The 23,780-nt window shown below is 43.8% G+C and overlaps 1 protein-coding gene across 11 annotated transcripts in view; it reads left to right on the plus strand.

Annotated features, from left to right (window-relative positions):
* The window catches only part of VPS13D (vacuolar protein sorting 13 homolog D), a 250,476-nt gene that overhangs the window by 108,818 nt on the left and 117,878 nt on the right, over window positions 1–23,780 (plus strand). For all 11 annotated transcript variants that reach the window (XM_032863445.1, XM_032863446.1, XM_032863449.1 and 8 more), the window contains 9 exons: window positions 1,576–1,823; window positions 3,296–3,487; window positions 3,795–3,921; window positions 5,393–5,535; window positions 9,366–9,496; window positions 9,736–9,911; window positions 16,819–16,942; window positions 17,698–17,933; window positions 20,990–21,098. In XM_032863445.1, coding sequence (XP_032719336.1) covers window positions 1,576–1,823; window positions 3,296–3,487; window positions 3,795–3,921; window positions 5,393–5,535; window positions 9,366–9,496; window positions 9,736–9,911; window positions 16,819–16,942; window positions 17,698–17,933; window positions 20,990–21,098 — 1,486 coding nt within the window. The remainder of the gene's footprint in view (window positions 1–1,575; window positions 1,824–3,295; window positions 3,488–3,794; window positions 3,922–5,392; window positions 5,536–9,365; window positions 9,497–9,735; window positions 9,912–16,818; window positions 16,943–17,697; window positions 17,934–20,989; window positions 21,099–23,780) is intronic.

The raw sequence follows: 23,780 nt of genomic DNA on the forward strand, positions 1-23,780 counted from the left end.
AAACAAAAAAGTGTTTGATAGAGGGGCACCTGGGTGGCTCAGTGGGTTAAAGCCTCTGCCTTCGGCTCAGGTCATGATCTCAGGGTCCTGGGATGGAGCCCCGCATTGGGCTCTCTGCTCAGCAGGGAGCCTGCTTCCCTCTCTCTCTCTCTGCCTGCCTCTCTGCCTACTTGTGATCTCTCTGTCGAATAAATAAAAATCATTTAAAAAAAAGTGTTTGATAGCATTCAACATCCATTCATGGTAATATTCAGCAAGTGAGGAACCAGAGGGACTTTTTCCAGTCTGTTTAAGGACATCTGTCACAAACCTACAGCTGCTGTCATTCCGCAGCTATCATCATGCTTAATGATGAAACCTTAAACTTTTTTTTCCCTTGAGATTAAGAATCAGTGACTTCATTTGATATTGCTGTAGAAATAGCTGTTGTAGTCGTAGTTGTAGTCGTAGCTGATGTGATATGGATAAATAAACAAGAAATTGAAAAAGCTTAAAGATCTGAAAAGACAAAATTTAATGTATGCAAATGAAATGTATGTAGAAAACCATGGACTACATGGGGAAATTACGAGGCCTGATAAATTTATCAGGATTTTAGGATTTGAGATCAACTTACAAAACTCAGTTGTATTCTTATATTCTAGCCATGAACATTTGTAAATGTGATTTTAAAAAGAAAAGCACCGAAACCCATAATTGCCCTGGAATCAATCAGAGGAATTATGTACTAGTCTTCTATGCTAGAAACGACAAAACTTGTCAAGAGATAGTGAAGAAAACCCAATAACTAAGGGAAAGCTAACCAAGTTTGTGGATTGGAAGACTCGATTTTTAAAAATTTATTTATTTATTTGACAGAGAGAGACACAGCGAGAGAGGGAACACAAGCAGGGGGAGTGGGGGAGGGAGAAGCAGGCTTCCCGTTTAGCGGGGAGCCCAATGCGGGGCTTGATCCCAGGACCCTGGGATCACGACCTGAGCCGAAGGCAGACGCTTAACGACTGAGCCCTCCAGGCCTCCCTGGAAGACTTGATATGTTTAGGATTTCCATGCTCACTAAACTGATCTGGAGGTACAACCCAGCTGGCTGTCAACAGGATGACCAATAATAAATAAATGGCATATTCATCCATTGTCACGTGGGTCAAGTTACTAATGCATACAACAGCACGGATGCATGTTGTAGACACCTTCCGTTACACACAAAAAGCCAGACACAGGGAGTGGTAAATGCTGTATCATTCCATTTACATGCAGCTCAATAATAGGCTCGACCAATCTGTAAGTGACAAAGACACTGGTTGCTTCTTTGTTGGGAGATGACATGGGAGGGAACTTTCTGGAATGAGAGAAAGATTGTATAACTGGTTTCGGGTAGCGGATAAAGAGGTATACATTTTTGTCAAAACTCACCAACCTGAGCATTTAAAATGACCTGTTTTAGTGGGATTTAATTATACCTCAGTAAATGATATCTTACTGCATGATTGAACCACTTTAAGGTATGCTTTCTCATACTCCACTGAGGAGGAAAAATTCAAGTTCTTTGGTTTTTACAGTGTTTTGTCTTCATAGGTTTTGTGTGGCCATAAAGAAGGAGAATTACCCGGATTATATGCCCTCAAACATATTTTCTGATAGTGCAAAACAGATCTTCAGACAGCCAGGACATACCATATACCTCCTTCCAACTGTGGTCATCTGCAACTTGTTACCTTGTGAACTTGACTTTTATGTGAAAGGGATGCCAATTAATGGGACCCTGAAACCTGGCAAAGAGGTGGCCCTCCACACAGCTGATACATCGCAGAACATTGAACTGGGTGAGTGTTTAGTCCAAGAATCATTGGTGGTAATTCTATGGAAATGTCACTGAGTATTTTGTGATCATTGGGTAAACATTTTAGAGAAATTATAGCACATATGATATCTCAGTAACCCAGCTCAAGGGATTTATGCAACTAAAAAAGAAAGAAACTTCTTAAAAAGTCATCAAAAGAAAAACTGAACAAATCCAAAAGATTTAGAGGGAGGACTTAACAGAGCCCCTTTTCTGATGTTGCGCACTTGATGTGTGACTATAGGAAGTCATTTCATCCTTTCAGACAGTGCTTTTTTTCCCTGGCTGTAAAATGAGCAAAATCCTGGGTCTTTCCTCTTTTCAGGAAAGGGGAAGACATGTGCTCAGCATGCACGGGGCTCCAGACGTTAAGTCAGGTGCTTTTACACACGTGATCCGAGGCTTGGGGTTTACACACCAGGTGATTTTCAGTGACGGGGACAAACGATGTCAACGTAGAGAACCGTTACTCTATTTGCAGCCTTTAAGGTCAAGAGGGATGCCTGGAGTTTGGGCAGGATGTATGTTGCTTTAAGTCTGTCGTAGTCACATTGGAATCATGATAACAGAGACATTTGTGTTGCTCCAGCTGCGTGAATGATCTCACTGTGTCCTCTCATTCGATCTTCACACAACCCCTGTTTCAGGCAGACAGCTATTAGCCCCATTTTACAGGCAAGGAACCCCAGACTCATTGAACTTAAGCAGCGTGTTCAACGGTGACCCGCTGACATTTCAGCGAATATGTAAATCCTTGAGCTTCATTTAGAAAGAAAAAATAATGCAGTGCTAGTCATCCATTCTAAAGAAAACAGGTGTCTGCTCTGACATTTAAGTATCTCTCCAACAAACGTTCCTGGAGCCCTGTAGAAAATGCAATGTCCCCCTGCCATTGCACTGCATGCACACCCAGCACTCCTACCTTCCCACTCACGCTCCACAGGGAGGATCACTTTTAGTAAAAATCCTGTGACAGACCTGCTGGTGTTCTCCCCATTTGGCAGAGGAGACCCAGTGAGCGAGGTAAGCTTCCCCCACCCCTCCCCGCCCCGCCGAATCACACAGCTGGTAAGGACATACTGGAAATTGGAAACCAGGCAGTGTGACTGCCCAAGACCTTGCCTCTTACCCTGTGCTCGCCTTTCCTGTGTTTGAGGTTCCCGCCCTGCCCCGGGCCTGAAGCTCACAAAATTATAGCTGTTACTGATAGCTGCTTGGTAGTGTCATCCTTCTGATGATGTAGTTCGGACTCTCTGGTGTACCTTCCAGATGGTCTGGTTTGCTTCAAATGTATCTCGCCCCAGCTAAGGGAAAATGGCCGTTCTGATGAGATTTTTGCCAGTTACATACGTAGTTACTGATTTCTCTGAAAGGAGCCCAACTTTGTTCGGCTGCTAGCTCGTTTGACAAACCGAAGTGAGAACCCAGGCAGACAATAGCTTGTATCTTCTTTAGGGGTATCGCTGGAGAATTTTCCACTCTGTAAGGAACTGCTCATTCCACCGGGAACCCAGAACTACATGGTGAGGATGCGACTGTATGACATCAACCGGAGGCAGCTGAACCTCACCATCCGCATCGTGTGTCGAGCAGAAGGGTCCCTGAAGATCTTCATTTCTGCTCCGTATTGGTTGATTAACAAAACAGGTATGTACAGAGGCTGCTCAAGTAGGCCTTCGGCGTTGGCCGTGGGAATTCAGATTTATTCGCTCAGCTAACTGAACGGAGCCAATACAAATAGATTACTTCAACAGTCTAAGCTGGTGAACCCTCCTGCTTCGGTAACAAGTGCTTAATCATGGTCAGAAGCGTCCTTTCAGACAACAAGCTGAGCCCACCAAATAAATCTGATTTTCATGATTCTCCCGCTTGACGATGTTTTTCCTTTACTGTCTGCATCTGTCTTGCGTAGACTGGGTGGGATTGATGTAAACTTTCCCCCTCCTTCCTAAAGGGTTACCACTGATCTTCAGACAGGACAATGCAAAGACAGATGCCGCAGGCCAGTTTGAGGAACACGAGCTGGCCCGGAGCCTGAGCCCTCTCTTATTCTGCTACGCCGACAGAGAGCAGCCAAACCTGTGAGTACTGTTCTTTATGGGAAGGGGAAATTAGCAAAGGCTAGAGTGTATCTGTGCAAGTGGAAATATACTGTAGATAACAGTCCAGGCTTGGCAGGGGAGTAGGACCATGACCTAATGGGATTTTTTTGGATCTAATTTCTGTGTCATTTGATATTGAAAATAAACCATTTGGTGGGCTTATAATGAAAGCTAGTTTTATTTTACATGTATTGAAGTAGTTCTATTCATAACTCGGCCAGCGGGGAGAACCCACGTGTTCCCTTCCCCGCTCTCCGAGGGTTTCTCCTGCACAGAGCCGTCAGCACAGGCAACAGAGCTGGCATCAGAGGGAAGGTACCCTGGCCCTTTGGTAAAATGTCAGCCCCCTTAACCCAGCCCAGGGCGTTTTTTGAAATAAACTGTGCCATTTCAAGAGCTCGGAGCCCTCACTGCGTGTTTAAAGGCAGGGGCCAGCCTCGGCTGTGAGGTTTAGACGACCTGGCCTTTGGGCGTGTGGTAGGAGCACGAATTCCCTTTTGTTCTTGGTTGTGACGTTCTGCTTTTTATAGGAGTCTTCTCATTTAGAGCCTTCCTCAGAGGGAGGTGAGAGCAGTGCCCTCCCCTGCTGCGGGGAAGTGCAGGGGGGCCGCAGAGGGAGGACGGCTTCAGGAGCGCTGCAAACTCGGCAGTCTCGGACCAACTGGGGACTGACGGGACATGGATGGCGATATAGACAACCCCTTGACACAGTCTCACACCTTTACCGAGAGGATTCTGACGGTTCTAGATCAAGGACTTGACATTTGTGACACAGTTTGACTTACCCAGGGAACCCACGGTTCACGAAGCATCTCTGCCGCGCGCATCACGTCCCAGTGGGTTAGGCAGGGCAGGAAGTACTGTTTTATAGTAAGATGAGGAAACAAGCTACATGGCTTGTTAGTGGTACAGCCGGAGCACACATTCAGGAAGTGTGTCTCCAGGACCTGGGACAAGACACTGGCCAACCAGATGGCGCTTTGCTGTTGTAACAGTACCAGGCCTGGGAAAGAAAACACCACGAGCGGCATCTCCTGGACATATATTTCTGGTGTGCACAGTCATGTACACCTTTGCTCTTACGGTCAAGGTGTTCCACGAACCCTTGAGACACCTGAGATAGGAAAGTACGAGTTTGCCTCGACTCCTTCTTTCTCGGAGGAATAAGGTGTTGTAGTCCTTTCCTTATGGTTTAAGCTGATTGAATCCTGTTTTCTCCAAACGTGTCCCGGTGTAGATGTCAGTACATTTCACACATTGCAGTACCGTGTGTGCCTCTAAGATCAGAGTTCTGGCCCCTGGCTGATGGCCCTGCTGTGCTGGGGAGTCACACGAGCGTGAGCAGGAGTCTGTGTTAGGGTTCTGGTTTGGGGTGGCAGATACAGCAGCGGTTCCTGATTAAGACTTTCTCACGGCTGAATACATATATCTCTGCTTTTCTGCCCCACAGCTGCACGATGAGAATCGGAAGGGGGATTCACCCTGAAGGCATGCCGGGCTGGTGTCAGGGCTTCTCACTGGATGGTGGTAGTGGTGTCCGAGCTTTGAAAGTCATCCAGCAAGGAAACCGCCCAGGGCTGATCTATAACATTGGTGGGTTACATTTGGAGCAGTGGGTGAATCAGAACCATTGGCCGATGACCTCAGGCTTGGAGGATAAGCTGGCCGTACATTTTGGCCACGCTGCAAGCGCTGATTTTCTCATTTGGCATTGGGTCAGGTATCTGCTCTCTGAATGCTAGATTGATATCAACACAGATCTGTTCTCCTGGGCATCCAAGGAGCCACCAAAACACTGCCCTTTTGAGGTCTGGGGCTCTGTTTAATTTCAGACTCACCTGTGTCAGGAAAGTATCGGTTTGGCTTGAATCCCTGGTTTTCATGGGAATAATAGGAACACTTAGAATGCTTTTCATCCTCCAAGCATTTCCCACGCATTCATTAAAACTTGCAAACCCTAAGAGGGTAAGAAGCATTGTTCTCCTTGAAACTGAAGCAGAGAGGTTAAGTGACTTGCCCAGATGCAAAGGGCAAGTCTGGGTCAGAAGTAGGATTATGACTGGGGCATATACATTTGAAGCAAAAATATCATAAAATGTACATAGCAGTTATAGTAATTAGAAGCCCCTAAGCTAGTTTAACTTCTTGAAGTGGAAGGTATTGAAGGAAGGGGAGAGGACTGTACCTACATTCCTCGTAGCCATCTGCAATAGTCAGAAGACTTTCTGAAGGGTGCACATAAGTTTGATTTAAATATGTCTCAGGTTAAAATGTTAGCAGCGCACCCTTCCTTTAGTATATAATTTCCAAAGATCTCAAAGCACTGTGGAGTGTTGAATGCTGGAAAACCCTCTAGAACTGCGCTGTCCATTGAACTCTCTACGGTGATGGCACTAGCCATGCGTGGCCACCGAGCACAGAGATGGGGCAGGTGTGGCCTGGGAGTTGAGTCTCTCGTCGCACTTGATTTTAATGGATTTAAATAGCCGTTCAAGATTAATGGCCACTGTAATCGGACAGTGCAGCTACAAAGAGCCCCTGTTGTAGAAGGAAAATCCGAGGTGGTTTCGTGTAGCTGTTTACCCTGAGTCCCGTGGAAGGTCAGAGGTATGTGTAAGTATTTGAGGACTTATTAGCAAGAGTCCCTTCCAAGCCCAGCTTCCTTTTCCTATTTTTGGAACATGAATTCATATGTGTTCTCCTGGGAGCTGTCTCCTTTAAGGTTGACGTTAAGATTTTTAGTAGAAGAAATAAACTTTCTGTGATCCTCCGGCCAGGGATCATTTTCTTTCTTTCTTTCTTTTATATTATTGTTATTATTATTATTAGTTTGTTTGCCACGGGTCATTTTCTGTACTTTGTCTTTGCATCTGTTTGCTCCACCTCTTGAGTAGGCAAAGGCTGCATTTCATGCTGCGTTTGGCTATCTGCTGGGGGGTCTTGTCTTGAGACGGTTCCCAAAGAAAGACACCGCACGTTGGCTAGAAGCCGCAGTTGGGACAGACTGGGGAGAAGTGGAACTTGTGGCTTCTGAGCAGCTGGCCCTCAAGAAGCGCAGAGTTCCTGCAGAGAGGCAGACAGGTCTCCGGTCAGAAGTATGGTGTGAGGGCGCTTACAAACTTTTATGCAAGGAACATTCATGAAAAGTCATGTTTTTAGGAACAGTACTGTGATAGGAATTTTGTTGTTACACCAAAGAAAGGGATAGAGGGGGTGGGCTAAGATAGGACTTTATAATTCCTAAGGATCTTGAGATCTTGGTGTGTATTATCAAGGGAATTTGTGGAATCTCTCCCTTGAATATTTTTGAGGAATTAGATAACCAGCTCCCTATCAGGAGAGTTTAAAAGTGAAGTCCCAAGATGAAAAGCCAGGGAGGACCTGCCAATTAGCCTCACATGTACCTCCAAAAAGAAGGATTTTTGTACATTTTAGTCTTAACAGATAGTCATTTATTGGGAGTTTGCCAAGGCAATCGAAGATAAAAAAGGACATAAGATAGCCTGCTTTTTAAAAAATTGGGTCTTTTTTTTTAAACTTTATTTATTTATTTTACAGAGAGAGAGAGACAGCAAGAGAGGGAACACAAGCAGGCAGAGTGGGAGAGGGAGAAGCAGGCTTCTTGCTGAGCAGGGAGCCCGATGAGGGGCTCAATCCCAGGACCCTGGGATCATGACCGGAGCCGAAGGCAGGTGCTTAACCACTGAGCCACCCAGGCGCCCCTTAAATTGGGTCTTGATACTGTAGACTCTTCTCGTAATATCAAGTTAAATATATCTTTTTTAGGCAGACTTTGTATTGGTTAGGATCAGCTAGCTGTGAATGTCAATTTCTGACAGTGCTTTCTAGAAAAAAAAATAGGGCACATATCCCTATTTGAGTATTATGTAGCATTTCTTAGGTACAGAATTTCAGACTTCATCTGTTTTTGTGATTTGCTCAGTCTTTCAGGTCTTTCGAAGACTTAGATTTAAAGCAACACCAGCTTTTTCAAGCCAGTACAGGTGAATTATGGAGTTAACAGACTGGACTGTTTATAGCTGGGGCTATGTTAAGACAACCAGGACACCCAGTTATCATGTCCTAAGATCTCTTCTTTCTTTATGGTTCTCTTGGCTCTTGTTGACTGCTGCATAGGGTCCTTATAAATGTCCCATCATGAAATGAGCAAGGGCTCCTGAGACGGTGTGCCTAGGGTTGAACCCCAGGTCTGTCACTGATGGGCTCTGTGACCCAATGCCCAAGTTGCCTCGTCTGTAAAAAGGAAAGACTGAAAATACTATCTCATAAGGTTGTTAGGAGAATTAAATGTAGAGCCTTTGGGAGAGGCGCAGCCTGCATTAAGAATTCAATAAATATTATTTTTATTATTTCTAACTATCAATATTTTTTCTTTTCTTTTTTTTTTTTTTTTAAGATTTTATTTATTTATTTGACAGGTGGAGATCACAGAGAAGTAGGCAGAGAGAGAGGAGGAAGCAGGCTCCCTGCTAAGCAGAGAGCCCGATGAAGGGCTCAATCCCAGGAGCATGGGATCATGACCTGAGCTGAAGGCAGAGGCTTAACCCACTGAGCCACCCAAGGCGCCCTAACTATCGATATTTTTATCATCGTGTAATCAGAGCTCAGCCTAGTGCCTCAAATATAGTTGCTATTATTATCTGAATGAATGAATAACGTATCCCACAGAGTTTTGTAGTTTTTAAAATTGCCATCAGAGTTTTTAAGATGACTCAGTGCTATTTTCCCTTCTTTTTTTTGGGGTCCAGTGTTTGGAGACGCCCAGCTGAACCATTATGACTTTCTTTCCTTGGCATGTGTTTCGTTTGCTAGTCTGTTTTCCCAGGACATGGTAGGTGCTGGCAACACCTGTCTTGTGAATGAATACTTCCTGTGATACTTAGCTTCGTGGTTCAGCTGGGCTCTCGGGCAGTGGGCTAGAAGAAAGTCCTAGAGGAGAGTCTGCTGCATGCAGGGCCGTGCAGATTCCAGTTAAGTAATCTGAAGTTTCTGCCGTATCATGTGAAAGGGACAAGTTCCCAAGGGGGGAATTTTGTGTCCCAGAGTTGAATAGAAAGGTAGTACGTAAACTGTCTTAGTGGCCCGCTTCATAAATGGCAGTCACTGGTACCTGTGGCTGAACATCTGTGTGTCTCAGCTGCTGTCGTGGTTGGGCACCCTTTAGGGAGAAGCTAGGAGTTACGAGGGTTTCGGTATCACCATGGAAGGCCCAAGTGGACATGCAGAATAAGACTTGGAGTGCAGTTGTGTTCATTTCGTTGTTGGGAGGCTTGACAGCGTCTCTGGGTGATGTGATTGTTTTCTCAGGGAAACTATGTACTTGGGAAGCCTGTTGATATCTGTCAGACCACAGATTTTCTTTCTTCTGATTAACTCACGGAAGTGGTTCTTATTATTTGCAGGTATTGATGTCAAGAAAGGCCGAGGTCGATATATCGATACCTGTATGGTCATCTTTGCCCCTCGTTACCTGTTAGATAATAAATCATCTCACAAGCTTGCATTTGCACAGAGGGAATTTGCCCGGGGACAGGTAAGTCATTCCCTTTTTGAAGAATGACTAGTGTTTATTTAATAGCACGGAGAGTTTTAATGCCATGGCTTATCTCGACGTCAGCACTCTAAGTTTTGTGATGTGAATGACCATTTTGTGCCTTTGAAACCCTAACTAGCTCATGGTAGAGGGCAAGGCTCACAGTAGGTGGTTACTCGGAGACATTTGCTGTCATAACTCGATTTGTTGACTAAAGCCAGGGATCCTGTGTATTTCAGGGAACAGCCAATCCTGAAGGCTACATCTCCACCCTTCCTGGTTCCAGTGTGGTGTTCCACTGGCCTCGGAATGACTATGACCAGCTCTTATGTGTCAGACTGATGGATGTTCCCAATTGTATTTGGTCTGGAGGCTTCGAAGTCAACAAGAATAATTCCTTCCATATCAACATGAGGTAAATTCAGAGACTGTATTTAAACAAAAAGTAGCCATGTTTGAGGTACAGTAATGTAAATGGTGACTGTACATCCCATATACATTGGAAACATCTCCAAAGCTATTAAATAGTAAATAATAATTTTACCCTTCACGAAATGGGCACATACGTTTCTAGGTCAGACAAAGTTCTTTAAACTGTGAGCAGTTAAGTAGGACCGAATGTTTTGGTGGAAGGAATCAAAGGGCATGTTGACAGTTTTGACCATGGTACAGTTGCCGTGGGCTGAGGCTTATAAATCCACGGCATTGCCCTGAGCTCGTGGTTGCCTGTGACTCTGAAAATTCTGTCTGTATTTAGATGCTAACATTGTTTATAGACGGTTTTGTCTATTTTTCCAACTGTGTATGCTCTTCTCTCTCTTGGTTGTTTTAGTAAATCATCTGGCCTTCTTTGCCTAACCCAGTGACCCTCAGGTCCTTATTCAGAAAAATTGAACAGACTCAGCATGAACCACTACACGATGACTTTTTTCTTTCTGCTTTTATCAAATGCTTTTAAAAAAAAAGTATTAAATTTTTTGAAGTTGTGATAAAATACACATACCATATGAAAAAGAAAACACAAAGTCACAGATTATTTTGTGGGCTTGGGTACATAACGTGAAATTGACCATCTTAACCATTTTTAAGTTCAGTAGGTTAAGTGTACGCACACTTAGGGTAGTCGGTGTTCCCAACTCTTGCAAAATGAAGCTCTATACCCATTAACACAACTATGCATCCCCCTTCTTCAACCCCTGGCAGCCACTTACCTACTTTCTGTATGAATTTGGCTACTCAGGTGCCTCAAATTGAGTAGAATTGTACAGTATTTGTCTTTCTGTGATTGGCTCATTTCACTTAGCATAATGTCCTTAAGGTTCGTCTGTGTTGGAGCAGATGCCCTTCCTTTTTAAGACTGAATACTACTCCATTGTATGTACAGACCACCTTTGACTTCTTATCCGGCTACCTCATGATGGACACTCCGGGCACTTCTACCTTTGGGTGTTGTGAAGAGTACTGCTGTGAACGTGGCTGCACTAGGATGTCTTTGAGCCCCTGCTTTCAGTTCTTTTGGGTCTATGCTCAGAAATGGAATTGCTGGATCATATGGTCTTTCTAATTCTTTTTTAAAGATTTATTTATTTATTTGTTTATTTAGAGAGAGAGCATGCACACCTGTGAGTGGGGCGAGGGGCAGAAGGAAAGAGAGGGAATCTCAAGCAGACTTCATGCTGAGACTGGAGCCCAACTCAGAGCTCCATCTAATGACCCTGAGATCATGACCTGAACCGAAACCAAGAGTGGGACACTTAACTGACTGAGTCACCCAGGTGCCCCTGGTGATTCAGATTTTTTTTTTTAAGACTGATTGATTGATTGATTGATTGAAGAGAGAGCACACGGGTGGCATGGGGATAGAGGGAGAGGGAACAAATCCCAAGCTGTCTTTGTGCTGAGCGCAAAGCCTGGCGCGGGGCTCCATCACACAACCCAGAGACCGTGACCTGAGCAGAAACCAAGAGTCGGCTACTTAATCAACTGAGCCATCCATGCACCCCCTAATTTTTAATTCTTTGAAGATCCCTGTACTATTTTCCATAGTAGCTGCTCCTCTTTATGTTTCTACCAACAGTGCACAAGGATTCTTAATTTCTCTACACCCTCACTGACACTTGTTACTTTCAGCTTTTTCGATAATAGCTGCCCTGGTGCGTGTGCAGTAGCTCTCTGTGGTTTTCATTCACGTTTCTCTCGTGGTGGGTGATGCTGAGCTTCTTTTTATATGCTTGTTGGCCATCTGGATGTCCTCTTTGGAGAGATGTCTGTCCATCGCTTGCCCGTTTGTTTTTCTGTTACTGAGTTACAGGAGTCTTTTATGTATTCTGGACAGTAACCCTCTTGGAGAGACATGATTTGTGTGTATTTCTCTCCCATTCTGTACAATGCCTGTTTGTTCTGTGACAGTTCCATGACGTATAGAAGTTTTTAATTTTGATGTACTCCAACTCCCCTCCTTTAACTTTTGTTCCCTGTGCTTCCGATGTCATACCTGGAAATCACTGCCACATCCACTTTGTGAAGCTTCTTCCCCTTCTGTTTTCTTCTGAGAGTTTCATGCTTTTGGCTCTGACCCTGAGGTCTTTGATCCGTTTTGAGTAATGTATGGCTATGGTGCAAGGTAAAGGTCCAACTCCATTCTTTCGTTTGTGGATATCCAGTTTTTCCTAACACCATTTGTTGAAATGACTCTCCTTTCCCTATGGGATGGTCTTGGCACCCTTGTCAAAAATTACTTGACTCTAAATGTGAGAGTTTACTTCTCGGTTCTCTATTCCATTTTCTGTGTGTTTCTCTTTATGTTAGTATCACACTGTTTTGAATAATGTAACTTTGTAATAAGTTCTGAAATCAGGAAGTGTGAAACCTCCAACTTTGGGTTTTTTTTAGGATTATTTTGGGGGCTCCTGGCTGCCTCAGTCAGTAGAGCACATGACTCTTGATCTCGGGATTGTAAGTTCAAGCCCCATGTTGGGTATAGAGATTATTTTAAAACAAAATCTTTAAAAAAAAAAATATTTTAGCTGTTTGGAATTCTTTGATTCTATCAGAATTTTGGGGTAAATTTTTCTATTTCCAGAAAAAAACCACTTGGGATTTGGGTAGGGACGGTATTAATTGTGTAGATCCACATTTAATGGCAGCATTGCCATCTGAACAACATTAAGTCTTTGGTTGGATCTGTGCACATGGGATGCCATTCTATTTATCTGTGTCCTGTTTAATTTCTTTCATCAAATCCTTTGGCAGCTAAAGACACTGAAATCATTGCTATTTTAAAGCATTTAGAAGCAAAATTTAAGCTTTTATACTTTATGGTTAGTTCTCCATTGAGAACACTCTTGTAAAGGAACAGGAAAATGGCTGATTTAAGACTAGATAATGCAAACTAGTATCTGTATTTGACTTTTTTCAAGCATGCATTGTCTGAGGATTGTTTTTTTTCCTTTGTGGTCAGTGGTGTATTCCTTTTGCCCTGGCCCTGATTAGAGCTCATTGCATCTGGTAAAGGGGTTTTCAAGCTGTGTTTCTAGGAGTCATCGGGGGTTTAAGGAGGTGACTTCAGGGGCTGAAGGAGCCAAGTGGGCAGGGTTCCAGTGCGTTCATCCCTGCTTCAACCAGAGCTCTTGTCTGCCAGTATCCTGTGTCCCCACCAGACTTCATGCGTTGGGGACGTGAGGCATTAGTTCTGCAGCTAAAACCACCCGTGGTTTATGTACTGCTTGGGTGGAGGTCGCCTGGATATGTTGTGTGAGAAGAGGAAGCCAATTCAGAATTAAGCAAAAGTTGTTCATGACTACATCAAGGAAGGAAGGGAGGAAGGAAGGAAAATGGGTGGTGGTGGGGGATGAAGATGGTATACCTCTGTTAACCTTTTGGAATGGTTTTAATGCACAGAGCTACTGAGCACAGACCCAAAGCCTCTTTCTTTGCCCTTCCCCACGTTTTCATTTTGAAATGCTTAAACCTACAGAAAGCTCACAAGTGGTATAAGGAAACCCCTTTATCTTTCACCGGATACAGCTACATGTTAGCATTTTGCTGTGTCCTTGCTGTGTCTTACATGCGTGCATGCATGCGTACTTTTTTCGAGCCATTTGAAAGTGTATTGAACTCATCCTGTTAATTTAGCCAGCAGCACTTCATTTATCTACTTAAAGACGAGCACATTTTTCTGAGTAAATGTACTATCATTACATGCTGAAAAAATTGAATATTGGTTTGCTTTCTGATTTTTTTTTTTTAAAGTCACCTCTGCACCCAACGTAGGGCTCAAATTCACAGAGATCAAGAATCACACACTGTACTGACTGGCCACCCTGGCACCCCCTGACAAAGTCTTTTGAAACATCCTTTGATAAGTGTCATCATTTGATATTTAACCATATCTATTCTGAGTTTTTTGTCATTTGTAATTGTTTTAATTCTCTCGTAAGATGAAGTCCGCCTTAAAGGAAATTCATATGGGAGACTTTCAGAACAAATACAGGTCTTTGATATGTTGAAATCCTGGAACTGAATTTCCAGGAGTAAAAGTTGCTCTCGGACTAAACCAGAATTAGTACGGTGACTCAAGGTAAGAATGAGTCTCCAGGAGCTTTCCTAGAAAGGCTAATTGAAGCCTGTAAAATGTATAGCCCGATTGATCCTGAGGCACCCGAAAATCAGAGGGCAATGAATCTTGCTTTGCCAGTCAGTCAGCCCTAGATATAGGAAACTTCAGAAAATTGAAGGATTTGAAGGGAAGAATCTGAGTGCCCCAGCATTGGCCATTCCAGATGTTACCAAGCCCTTCCAATTGTATGTGGATGAAAAAGCAGGGGTGGTCAATTGGGGGCTCATCCGGGATCAAATGACGAGAGCTGAGCCAGTATTGGAATTTTTAGGAAAAGCCTCCGGAGGTATTGGGATCTTGGTTATTAGGATCCTATCTGTCTATCTGGTTGGAGCTCCAGGGTATGGCCCACCGGGGAGAAGCTGGACGCAGCCATGCTCCCCAGGGCTGGAGTGGATGCGGGGACGCCCCATCCCTCTGCTGGTAGATCGACGGGGGGTTCGAGTCCCCCTGGGCGGTCGGGGGGTTCGAGTCCCCCTAGGTGGTCGCCGGGGGATTTGAGTCCCCCTGGGTGGTCAGGGGCCTGCCGGGGGGTTCGAGTTCCCCTAGACGGTCGGGGGGTTCGAGTCCCCCTGGGCGGTCATGGGGTTCAAGTCCCTTTAGGCGGTCGGGGGATAAAGAAAGCCCCCACCAGTGGCAGGTTATGGGTAAGAATCGTTGGGCCTGCGGTTGTCTTTGCCTGGTCCTTTTGTTGTCTATTGTGTTGTTTGTTATGATTGAAGGAATGGGGCAAGCAGAGAGTAAGGGGACTCTGGCTTTCGTCTCTCCGTTTCTCATAATAGATGTGGGGCTTCTTACACCTTCATAGGGGCTTCAGGTGGCACAGTCATTTGAGCATCTGACTCTTGGTTTTGGCTCCAGTTGTGATCTCAGGGTCATGAGATCGACTCCTGGGTCTGGCTCCATGCGCAGCACAGAGTATACTTGGGATTCTCTGTCCCTGTCCCTCTGTCCCTCCTGCTTGTGTGCGCTCTCTCTCTCTCTCTCTCTCTGAAATAAATGAATAAATCTTAAAAAAAAAAAAAAGAAAAGAAAGAAAGAAATGTCCTTTATAATAAAGCAGCACCCCTCCTCCTGATTGAGGATCTGGTCACGGATCATGCATTTTATTCGGCAGATAGAGCCATCCACTTTAATCTAGAGTAGTTCTGCTTTTCCTTCTTTGCCTTTTTTGTTTGTTTGTTTGTTTTCCTTCTTTGCCTTTTTTGACATTGAAATCTTTAAAGACTCCAAGCCAGTTTCTTTTTTTTTTTAATTTTTTTTTTTATTAACACATAATGTATTATTTGCCCCAGGGGAACAGGTCTGTGAATCGCCAGGTTTACACACTTGACAGCACTCACCATAGCACATACCCTCTCCAATGTCCATAACCCAGCCACCCTCTCCCTACCCCCTCCCCGCTGGCCACCCTCTATTTGTTTTGTGACATTAAGAGTCTCTTATGGTTTGTCTCCCTCCTGATCCCATCTTGTTTCATTTATTCTTTTCCTACCCCCCAGGCCCCCTATGTTGCATCTCAACTTCCTCATTATCAGGGAGATCATATGATAATTGTCTTTCTTTGATTGACTTATTTCGCTCAGCATAATACCCTCTAGTTCCATCCATGTCGTTGCAAATGATAAGATTTCATTTCTTTTGATGGCTGCATAGTATTCCATTGTATAGATATACCACATCTTCTTTATCCATTCATCTGTTGATGGACATCTAGGCTCTTTCCATAGTTTGGCTATTGTGGACATTCCAAGCCACTTTCTTGTAGAATGTTCTATTTTCTTTTTTCTGAGAGTTTCCTACACATAGACTTAGGTCAGACATTTTTGGTAAGAGTATTACCTATGTGGTTCTGTGTGCTTCTCAGTGGGTCACCCCGGAAGCCCGTGACATCCATCGGTCCCATTATCGATGTTGCTAAATTCAGTCTTCACTTGATCAGGGTGGTGTCCACCAGCCTCTCTGTGCAGTGACCTTTGGTTCTTTGTAAACAGTAGCAGACCACCGGGGTAATAGTTTGAGACTGTGTGTATATTCTGCTCTGCAGGAAATTCTCACGCGGTGGTTTGATGGCTCTTGCCTGAATCAATGATTACATTGGTGGTTGCAAAGTGGTGATTTTTCTAATTCTTTCATTTCTTCTACATTTGTTAAGTGATATTCCTTTGTAAGGAAGAGCTCCCCTTTTCTCTCCAGTGATCTATCTGTATTTAAATACACATACACATGTACATAAAGACACACATATATTAAAAAATCATGATTTATATACTGGTGCTAATGGTGGATTCTTCCTCACCTTTCGCCATCCTATAGTAAAAACACTGATTATTAATAACATCTATACATTAGTCTGAACCATGTGTAATTACTCTTGTGTGCGTGCGTGTGTGTGTGTGTGTGTGTGTAAGCAGCATCAACACTATTTTACTCATTTGCTACGCTGGCACCATTACCCAAGACAAACATACCACGTAAACCATTGGTCTTACTGTATGCTGACAAATGCTGGTCAGAAGTTCCTTGGATGCATTCTTTTTCATTCAGTGTGATTACGTGGTCCATTTCTACTTTTCAAATATGATCAAAGAGCACGCAGTGGTGGCCGTCGAGGTCCAGGCGATACCCCGACGGCAAGAAGTCTGAGCGAACTGTGACTTGTTTCCTCCATGGTGTGCAGCCTCTTTGCTTCCTTTATGTGCAGAGATACCCTGGGGAAGTGCTTCTTCCTGCGTGTGGAAATTACTCTCCGAGGAGCCACCTACAGGATCTCGTTTAGTGACACGGACCAGTTACCCCCGCCTTTCCGAATTGACAACTTTTCTAAGGTATCGAGTGGGGTCGTGAGCCAGTTTGGCTGTTGCATGTACGGGAAGTTGGTGTACGTATTGCCTTTAAGATAAGGAGGAAATACCTTCTAGACTTGGGTTGGAAAGAAACCATATGGGGATCTCTGCAGCCGGACAAGCCGGACAACCCTAGACATCCTTACCCTCAGGTGTTTTCTGCTCGTTAGTTTGATTGCTGGGCAGCCTTGTCTGGAAGTGACTTCTCAGCCCCCCACAGTCATCCTGACTGGATCGTCTGGGGGACATTCCGTACAGAGAGAGGAATCAGAATCAGCTTGTCCACTGACAGTGGGAACAGGCACTTCTACTGTTGCGTCACTACAGTTAACATTTTTTATAAATCTTACAAGGAAAGACAAAATGGAAATCAGAAGAGGCTCTTTTAAGTTACGCCTTTGAGTAACAATGTCTTACAATATGTGACTTCCCAAAGCTGAATGCCAGAATTTGTTTTCCTTTCTGTGTTCAGAGTGGATCATGGGGGCGAGGGTTGGGCGGGGTGAGAGTAGAGGAGATGGCCTGTGTCCTTTAGTTGTTGGGGGCTTGATATGGTTAGGAAGATGATTAGAAAGGCATTTGAAGAGGCTAGAGGACTATGCTTATGACTGTGGTTTTGTTCCATGTGGGGTTCGCTTGGGCAGGATCTGGAGCCTGAGCCTGGAGAGCCCCGACTCGCTTTCCAGTGACAGCACTCTGAATAAAAGCCCTCTTTATCCTCTTTGCCATTACCGTAGGTTCCAGTGGTCTTTACTCAGCACGGTGTAGCTGAACCCAGACTCCGAACCGAAGTGAAGCCCATGACGTCATTGGATTATGCCTGGGATGAACCCACCCTGCCTCCTTTCATCACGCTCACCGTGAAAGGGGCGGGCTCCTCTGAGCTCAGCTGCAGCATGAATGATTTTCAGGACAACCGACAGCTCTATTACGAAAACTTCATTTACATCGCTGCTACGTATACATTCTCGGGGTAATTCTGGGTTAAACTACTGTTCTTATAAAGCAGAAGGCTCTAATTATTAACTGGCTTTAGATTTTAAGCAGTTCTCAAAAGGCCCAGAGGATGAAGGAAGATTCCTTCCATTCTTGTCCAAATCCTAGGCTCAGGGTCTATCTTGAGAGGTCTTAGGCTAAAGCTTTGTCTTCTGGCTAGATTAAATTTATCCAGAGGCAAGACTGTTCTTTTTTTAAAGATCTCACCAATAATCCATTCTGGTATTTAACATTCCTCCCATAAGGTATTACTCTCATATCCTCTGTTCCTCTTGTTTTAAGGTGGTATTTTTAATGTATTTTTTAAACTTCTTGGTATTTTTACCTCTTTTCTCATTTGAAACTGACTGATCTTTATCATAATTATTCAAATCGTCATTCTGACTCCCTTCTCCTATTGAGAATACTGGTCATCACTGATAGCCAACCAGAGTAGCTCAACTTGACAGTGATTCCAGCCGCCTGAGAATTATAACCTTCACTGTCCTCACTAGTTGTATTTAGGAAACTCAGGTGAGGAATAGCAAGTTTATTCCAATTCTGTTGCTAGATTGGTACATAGAGATTCAAAACACCAGGCTTTCAAAAACTGGTCATTCCAGCAAAATGTAAATACAGTTGATTGTTTCTGTGCCGGTTATGGGCCAGTTTTAAAGTTTACCTGTGGGAAAAACAGGGAAAAGAGCTAAATCTTTAGCATGACAAATATAACTCCCCCATTGGACAGGACATTTAAGGTCAGATCCCTTACCAAAATGTTCTGAATAATTTTGCATATGAATGATATTTTTGTATGCACTGAGGCTCACAAAATTATCTCTGGGTCTGGCTGCGCCTCTCGCCTACCTAGAGCCCAGATTTCACTAGCAATGAATGAATTGAATGGGCATCTTTGCTTAGAATCGCCATTCTTTTCCTTGTTTGTTACGGATCTCTTTGGAAATACTGGTGCTGGGTTGTTTATCTTGTTGTAATTAAGTCAGGCTGCTTATTTCTTTTTAAAGATTATGGCACTTGCCAGCATGACGTGCTTAAGGTTTTAGTGCCTGAAAAACCAGTTCTTAATCTGGTTGCTAATCATGTTTTTCTCTTTATGTTCTCATGTGAAATTCCAGTAGTTATTACGCTCTTTAACTGAAGACTCCTTCGGTGATTGTGAGTTTAATGGGTTGGGCAGATAGGGAGCAGAGAGAGCGAGAGGTTCCGGGGAGTTTTGGTGTGGGGAGAGATTGTACCATGTTTGGGCATATTTTAGACACGATTTCTTTGCATTTTTGCAGAGAACAAATGATGAGGAAGAGGCTAGTTTTGTTTTGGCTTTTAGTTTCAGTTGAGGTGAAATGCACACAACATAAGGTTAACCGTTTAAAAACAAACAGTTCAGGGACATTTAGTGACATTTAGTGTGTTTGTGCTATTCTGCGGCCACCGCTGGGTCTTGTTCCAGAACATTTGCATCAGCCCAGGAAGAAACTCCCAACCCATTAGCAGTTACTCAGCACCACCTTCTTACCCCCCAGCCCCTGGCAACAACCAGTCTGTTGTCCATTCCTAAGAATTTACCTATTCCAGATATTTCACATAAATGGGGTCATAAATATGTGGCCCTTTCTCTTGCTTCTTTCACTTAGCATGATGTTTTCCTGGTTCATCCACGCTCTAGCATGTGTCAGAATTCCCTTCCTGTTGTGGCCGAGTAATGTTCCGTTGTATGGATGTACCCCACTCTGGCGTCCATTCCTCTGCTGATGGACGCCAGTGTGGTGTGCAGTTTCGGCTGCTGTGGAGGGGGCTGCTGTCAGCGTGCGTCTGCCCATGTGTGTTGGAGTACTGTCTCCAGTTCCTTGGTGTATCCACCTAGGGCCGAAATTGCTGGGTTCCATGGTGTTTCTAGGTTTAACTTTTTGAGGAACTGCTCTCCTGCTCTCCGCGGCAGCTGAATCACTGTGCCTTCCCACTAGCAGTGGGCAAGCGTTCGGCTTCTCCACAGCTCCCCAACACTTGCTGTTTCACAGGTTTTTGACTGTAGCCTTCCTACTGGGTGTGTAGTGACTTCTGCGGGTGGTTTTGATTTGCATTTCCTTAATACCTCATGATGTTGAGCTTTTCATGTGCTTACGGACCATTTGCGTATCTCTGGAGAAATGTCCATTCAAATCCTTTACTTGTTTTTAATTTTTTTTTTTTTTTTGCATCTCGTTGTTGAATTTGAGTCCCTTGTATAATATGGATACAGATTCTGTATGAGCTGTATGATTTGCAGACATCTTCTCTCCCGTTCTGTGAATTGTCTTTTTACTTCCTTGTTGGTGTCCTTTGAAGAGCAGAAGGTTTTAATTTTGTTGAAATCTAATTTATGTGTTTATTTTTGTCACTTGTACTTTTTTGGTCATGAAAACTAGTTTTTCACTCCGAATTTCTCGGTCCCTTTTTGATGATAAAGATTAGTGGAAACAGGAGAATAATCTAAATAAAATCTAATCAAAATACCCCAAAGTGTAGCTAGCCTGCAGCATTCCATAAAGCTTAGGATTCTTAAGCCATGGAGAAACACAACACGATCGAGTTGGAAGCAGGTGATTATAAACCCTTTGTTTTCTTTTCATCCTAAAGGGACTTCTGATTTCTTGCCAAGCCTTGGGGACACAGTGAGGCTGATCTTCTCTCTGGCAAAGAGCAGAGCTAATTCTTGGACGCTTGGAATGTCTGGCTTAATTTGGGGGTGGGGGGCTCTAAGGATATATAGTCATTCTTTTATGTCTGAATTTTAAGGCACTAAAATCATCAGGAGAGGGGGAAATGTCAGTACGTCTTCTGACAAATGAATCTTTGAACTGTACAAGAAAACAGCACAACCTTGATCTTTCCACAACTTGAGTTAGACTTTTTCTGCTGTGATTAAAAAAAAAAAAAAGTTTCCTCTTTATAGATGAGGTTTTAAGCCTTTTAAGGATTTGCATCTGAGTTCTTGAATACACGCGTGCGTGTATGTAGATGCGTGTATGTATGTGTGCATTATTGTTCTAATTCTAGTTTACAGGAGGGGACAGGAAGGCCCGGGGCCTCTAGCAAGACCACTGCGTGTGCGGAGCTTGTCTTGGATGTCTCCCCGAAGACACAAAGAGTCATTTTAAAGAAGAAGGTAAGAGAACCTAGCACTTAGAATTTAGAAGAGGAGTTTTTTTTTTTTTTTTAGCCCTGCAGGGGATTGTGGTCATCCTGTCCAGCCCCTCTTCGTGTGCAGGGAGTGGGTGGAGGCGGCCTGGATGGCTTCCTCCGGATGGGAACACTGAGGTGCAGAAGTGCCTTTAAGAGGGGGGAGACTGACCAACTGTAATTTTTTAAAAAACACATTTACTTAAAGGCTTTGTTCCTGAAGGTTTTCCATCATGTGAATCAGACAATCCAAAAATAACCCTGATAAGTGAATGTCTCTTTACCACCCCGTTGCCCTAATGCTGACAATGGACACCTTTCATAACCAAAAGTGGTTTTTGCGTGTGTCAGTGGTGTAGCTTAATTTGGATTTGAGTTTATACAACTCCTCTCAAATGTTTAAATGGGGAGAGGGGTAGACTCAAAACATTTCAAATTTTGTACGCCAAATGAAACTTTAACATACGTGTGTTTTTTTGTTTTGTTTTTGTTTTTTAAAGATTTTATTTATTTATTTGACACACAGAGATCACAAGTAGGCAGAGAGGCAGGGGAAAGCAGGCTCCCCGCTGAGCAGAGAGCCCGACGTGGGGCTCGATCCCAGGACCCTGAGATCATGACCTGAGCCGAAGGCAGAGGCTTTAACCCACTGAGCCACTCAGGTGCCCCTAACACATGTGCTTTTAATTCACTTTTTATATTCTTAACAGCTTTAGTGAGGTGTAATTCGTATAGCATACAGGCCCCCCCCCACAGTGTGTGATTCAATGGTTTGCAGTATATCCGCAGAAATGTGCAAGCGTCATCACACTCAATTTCAGAACATTTCATCACCTCTAGAAGACACCCTGTGTCCTTGAGCTCTTGCCCCATTTTCCTCTTACTTCCCAGCCCTAAGCAATCACTAACCTACTTTCTGTCGCTATACACTTCCCTGTTCTGGACTTCCATAAGAACGGCGTCTTCTGAGTGGCCTCTTATGCTGAGCCCCATGTGTGCAAGGTTCACCCCTCTGTCACCCTATCAGTACTTCTGCCTGTATCCTTATACCCAGTTCAGAATCATGTAATTCACATTCGCTTACAGTGTTATCGCCCTCTTTTTTTTTTTTTTAATATTTATTTATTTGACAGGCAGAGATCACAAGTAGGCAGAGAGGGAGGCAGAGAGAGAGAGGGGAAAAAAGGCTCCCCAATGAACAGAGAGCCTGATACGGGGCTTGATCCCAGGACCCTGGGATCATGACCTGAGCTGAAGGCAGAGGCTTTAACCCACTGAGCCACCCAGGTGCCCCTGTTATCACCCTCTTTGTGGAAGGCTGTGCCTATCTGTGAGATGCATTTTGGAAACAAGATTTGGGAATGGTGATGACTAAAGAGACCGTGAGGCATAGTAATTGAAAGTAATTGAAAGGTCTGGAGGCTTTTATTGGGAATTCTGAAGAAGAAAAACTTTGAAAAGCAGTAATCTAAAAATGAAAAGCAGCAAGTCCAACAGAAGTCAAGTGAATTGAAAAAAATGGCAGAGCCCTTGGAAATGATGTTGTCAGATGGTTTTCCAAGAATGTTCAAGCTGGTGAGCATGTAACACGAAAGGAGACAAACTCAGAAGTAAGGTGATTTGCCAGCTGGGGTTTGAGCACCAGGTTTGATCAGCAGAACAGGAATGATAAATGATTTAATTTCCAAGGGCTGGGTGACTGTGAAACAGACAAAAACAGACTTTTTTTTTAATGAGGTAGGAAAAAAATGTTTTGAAAAAGATACTATAATTTATATAACATTTTTACTGCTGTTAATTTCCTTTGATGGGGATGGAAACTGGTACATAGGAGGGTAGACGTAAATGAGTTACACTGACATCCCAAACTAGGCTGTTTTCCAAGAATTAGCCTCAGAAAATGGTCCTCTGCTCTTCAACTGGAAACCAAGAGTAGAAAGTCTGACATCTTGGGTCCTTGGTTCGTTGGTTAGTTTTTGTCCTTTTACTTTTTATTTTGAAAGAATCTCAAACTCAGAGAAAAACAGGCAGAAATTCTGTAGAAGGGATGCTGTGATTTCGATTTGTCCTGTCACTGCTGATGTTATCTTCAGCACTTGATGAAGGTGGTTCTGGATTGTGAAGCAAAGTTTCTCTTTGCCTTGCATTTAGTAAATACTTTGTGGACAGGAACTTGGAGACTCTTTAGACATCCTGATCCTCATCACATTTTCTGTGCATTATGTATGTGTATTGGCTTGGACTCGCATGATGGAATACTGTAGACTGGAGGACTGGAATCATGGGAATTCATTTCTCACAGTTCCTGCAGGCTGGGATGGCCAGGATCTGGGTGCTGTTGAGGGCCCGCTTCCTGGCTTGTAGACTTCTGCCTTCTCACCGTGTCTTCCAATGGCAGAGAGTCTAAGGGGGAGACAGGGAGAAAGCCAGCTCGTTGGTGCCTGTCCTTGGAATGGTGCTAATTCCATCAGGAGAGTTCTATCCATATGCCCTGATCTAAACCCAATTATCACCCAAGGGTTCCATTTTGAAATACCATCTACATTTCAGAGTAGGTCTCTAACATAAGAACTTGGGGCAGGGGTGTCAGTGTATGTTGTCACAATGGATTCCTCTTTTCTTCAGTGGGTTACCTGTTACCGTCAGAATATATTTATGCTCAGTCCCC

This window comes from Lontra canadensis, unplaced genomic scaffold, assembly GCF_010015895.1.
Source record: "Lontra canadensis isolate GAN:19392208 unplaced genomic scaffold, GSC_riverotter_1.0 scaffold25, whole genome shotgun sequence".
NCBI classification, from domain to species: domain Eukaryota; kingdom Metazoa; phylum Chordata; class Mammalia; order Carnivora; family Mustelidae; genus Lontra; species Lontra canadensis.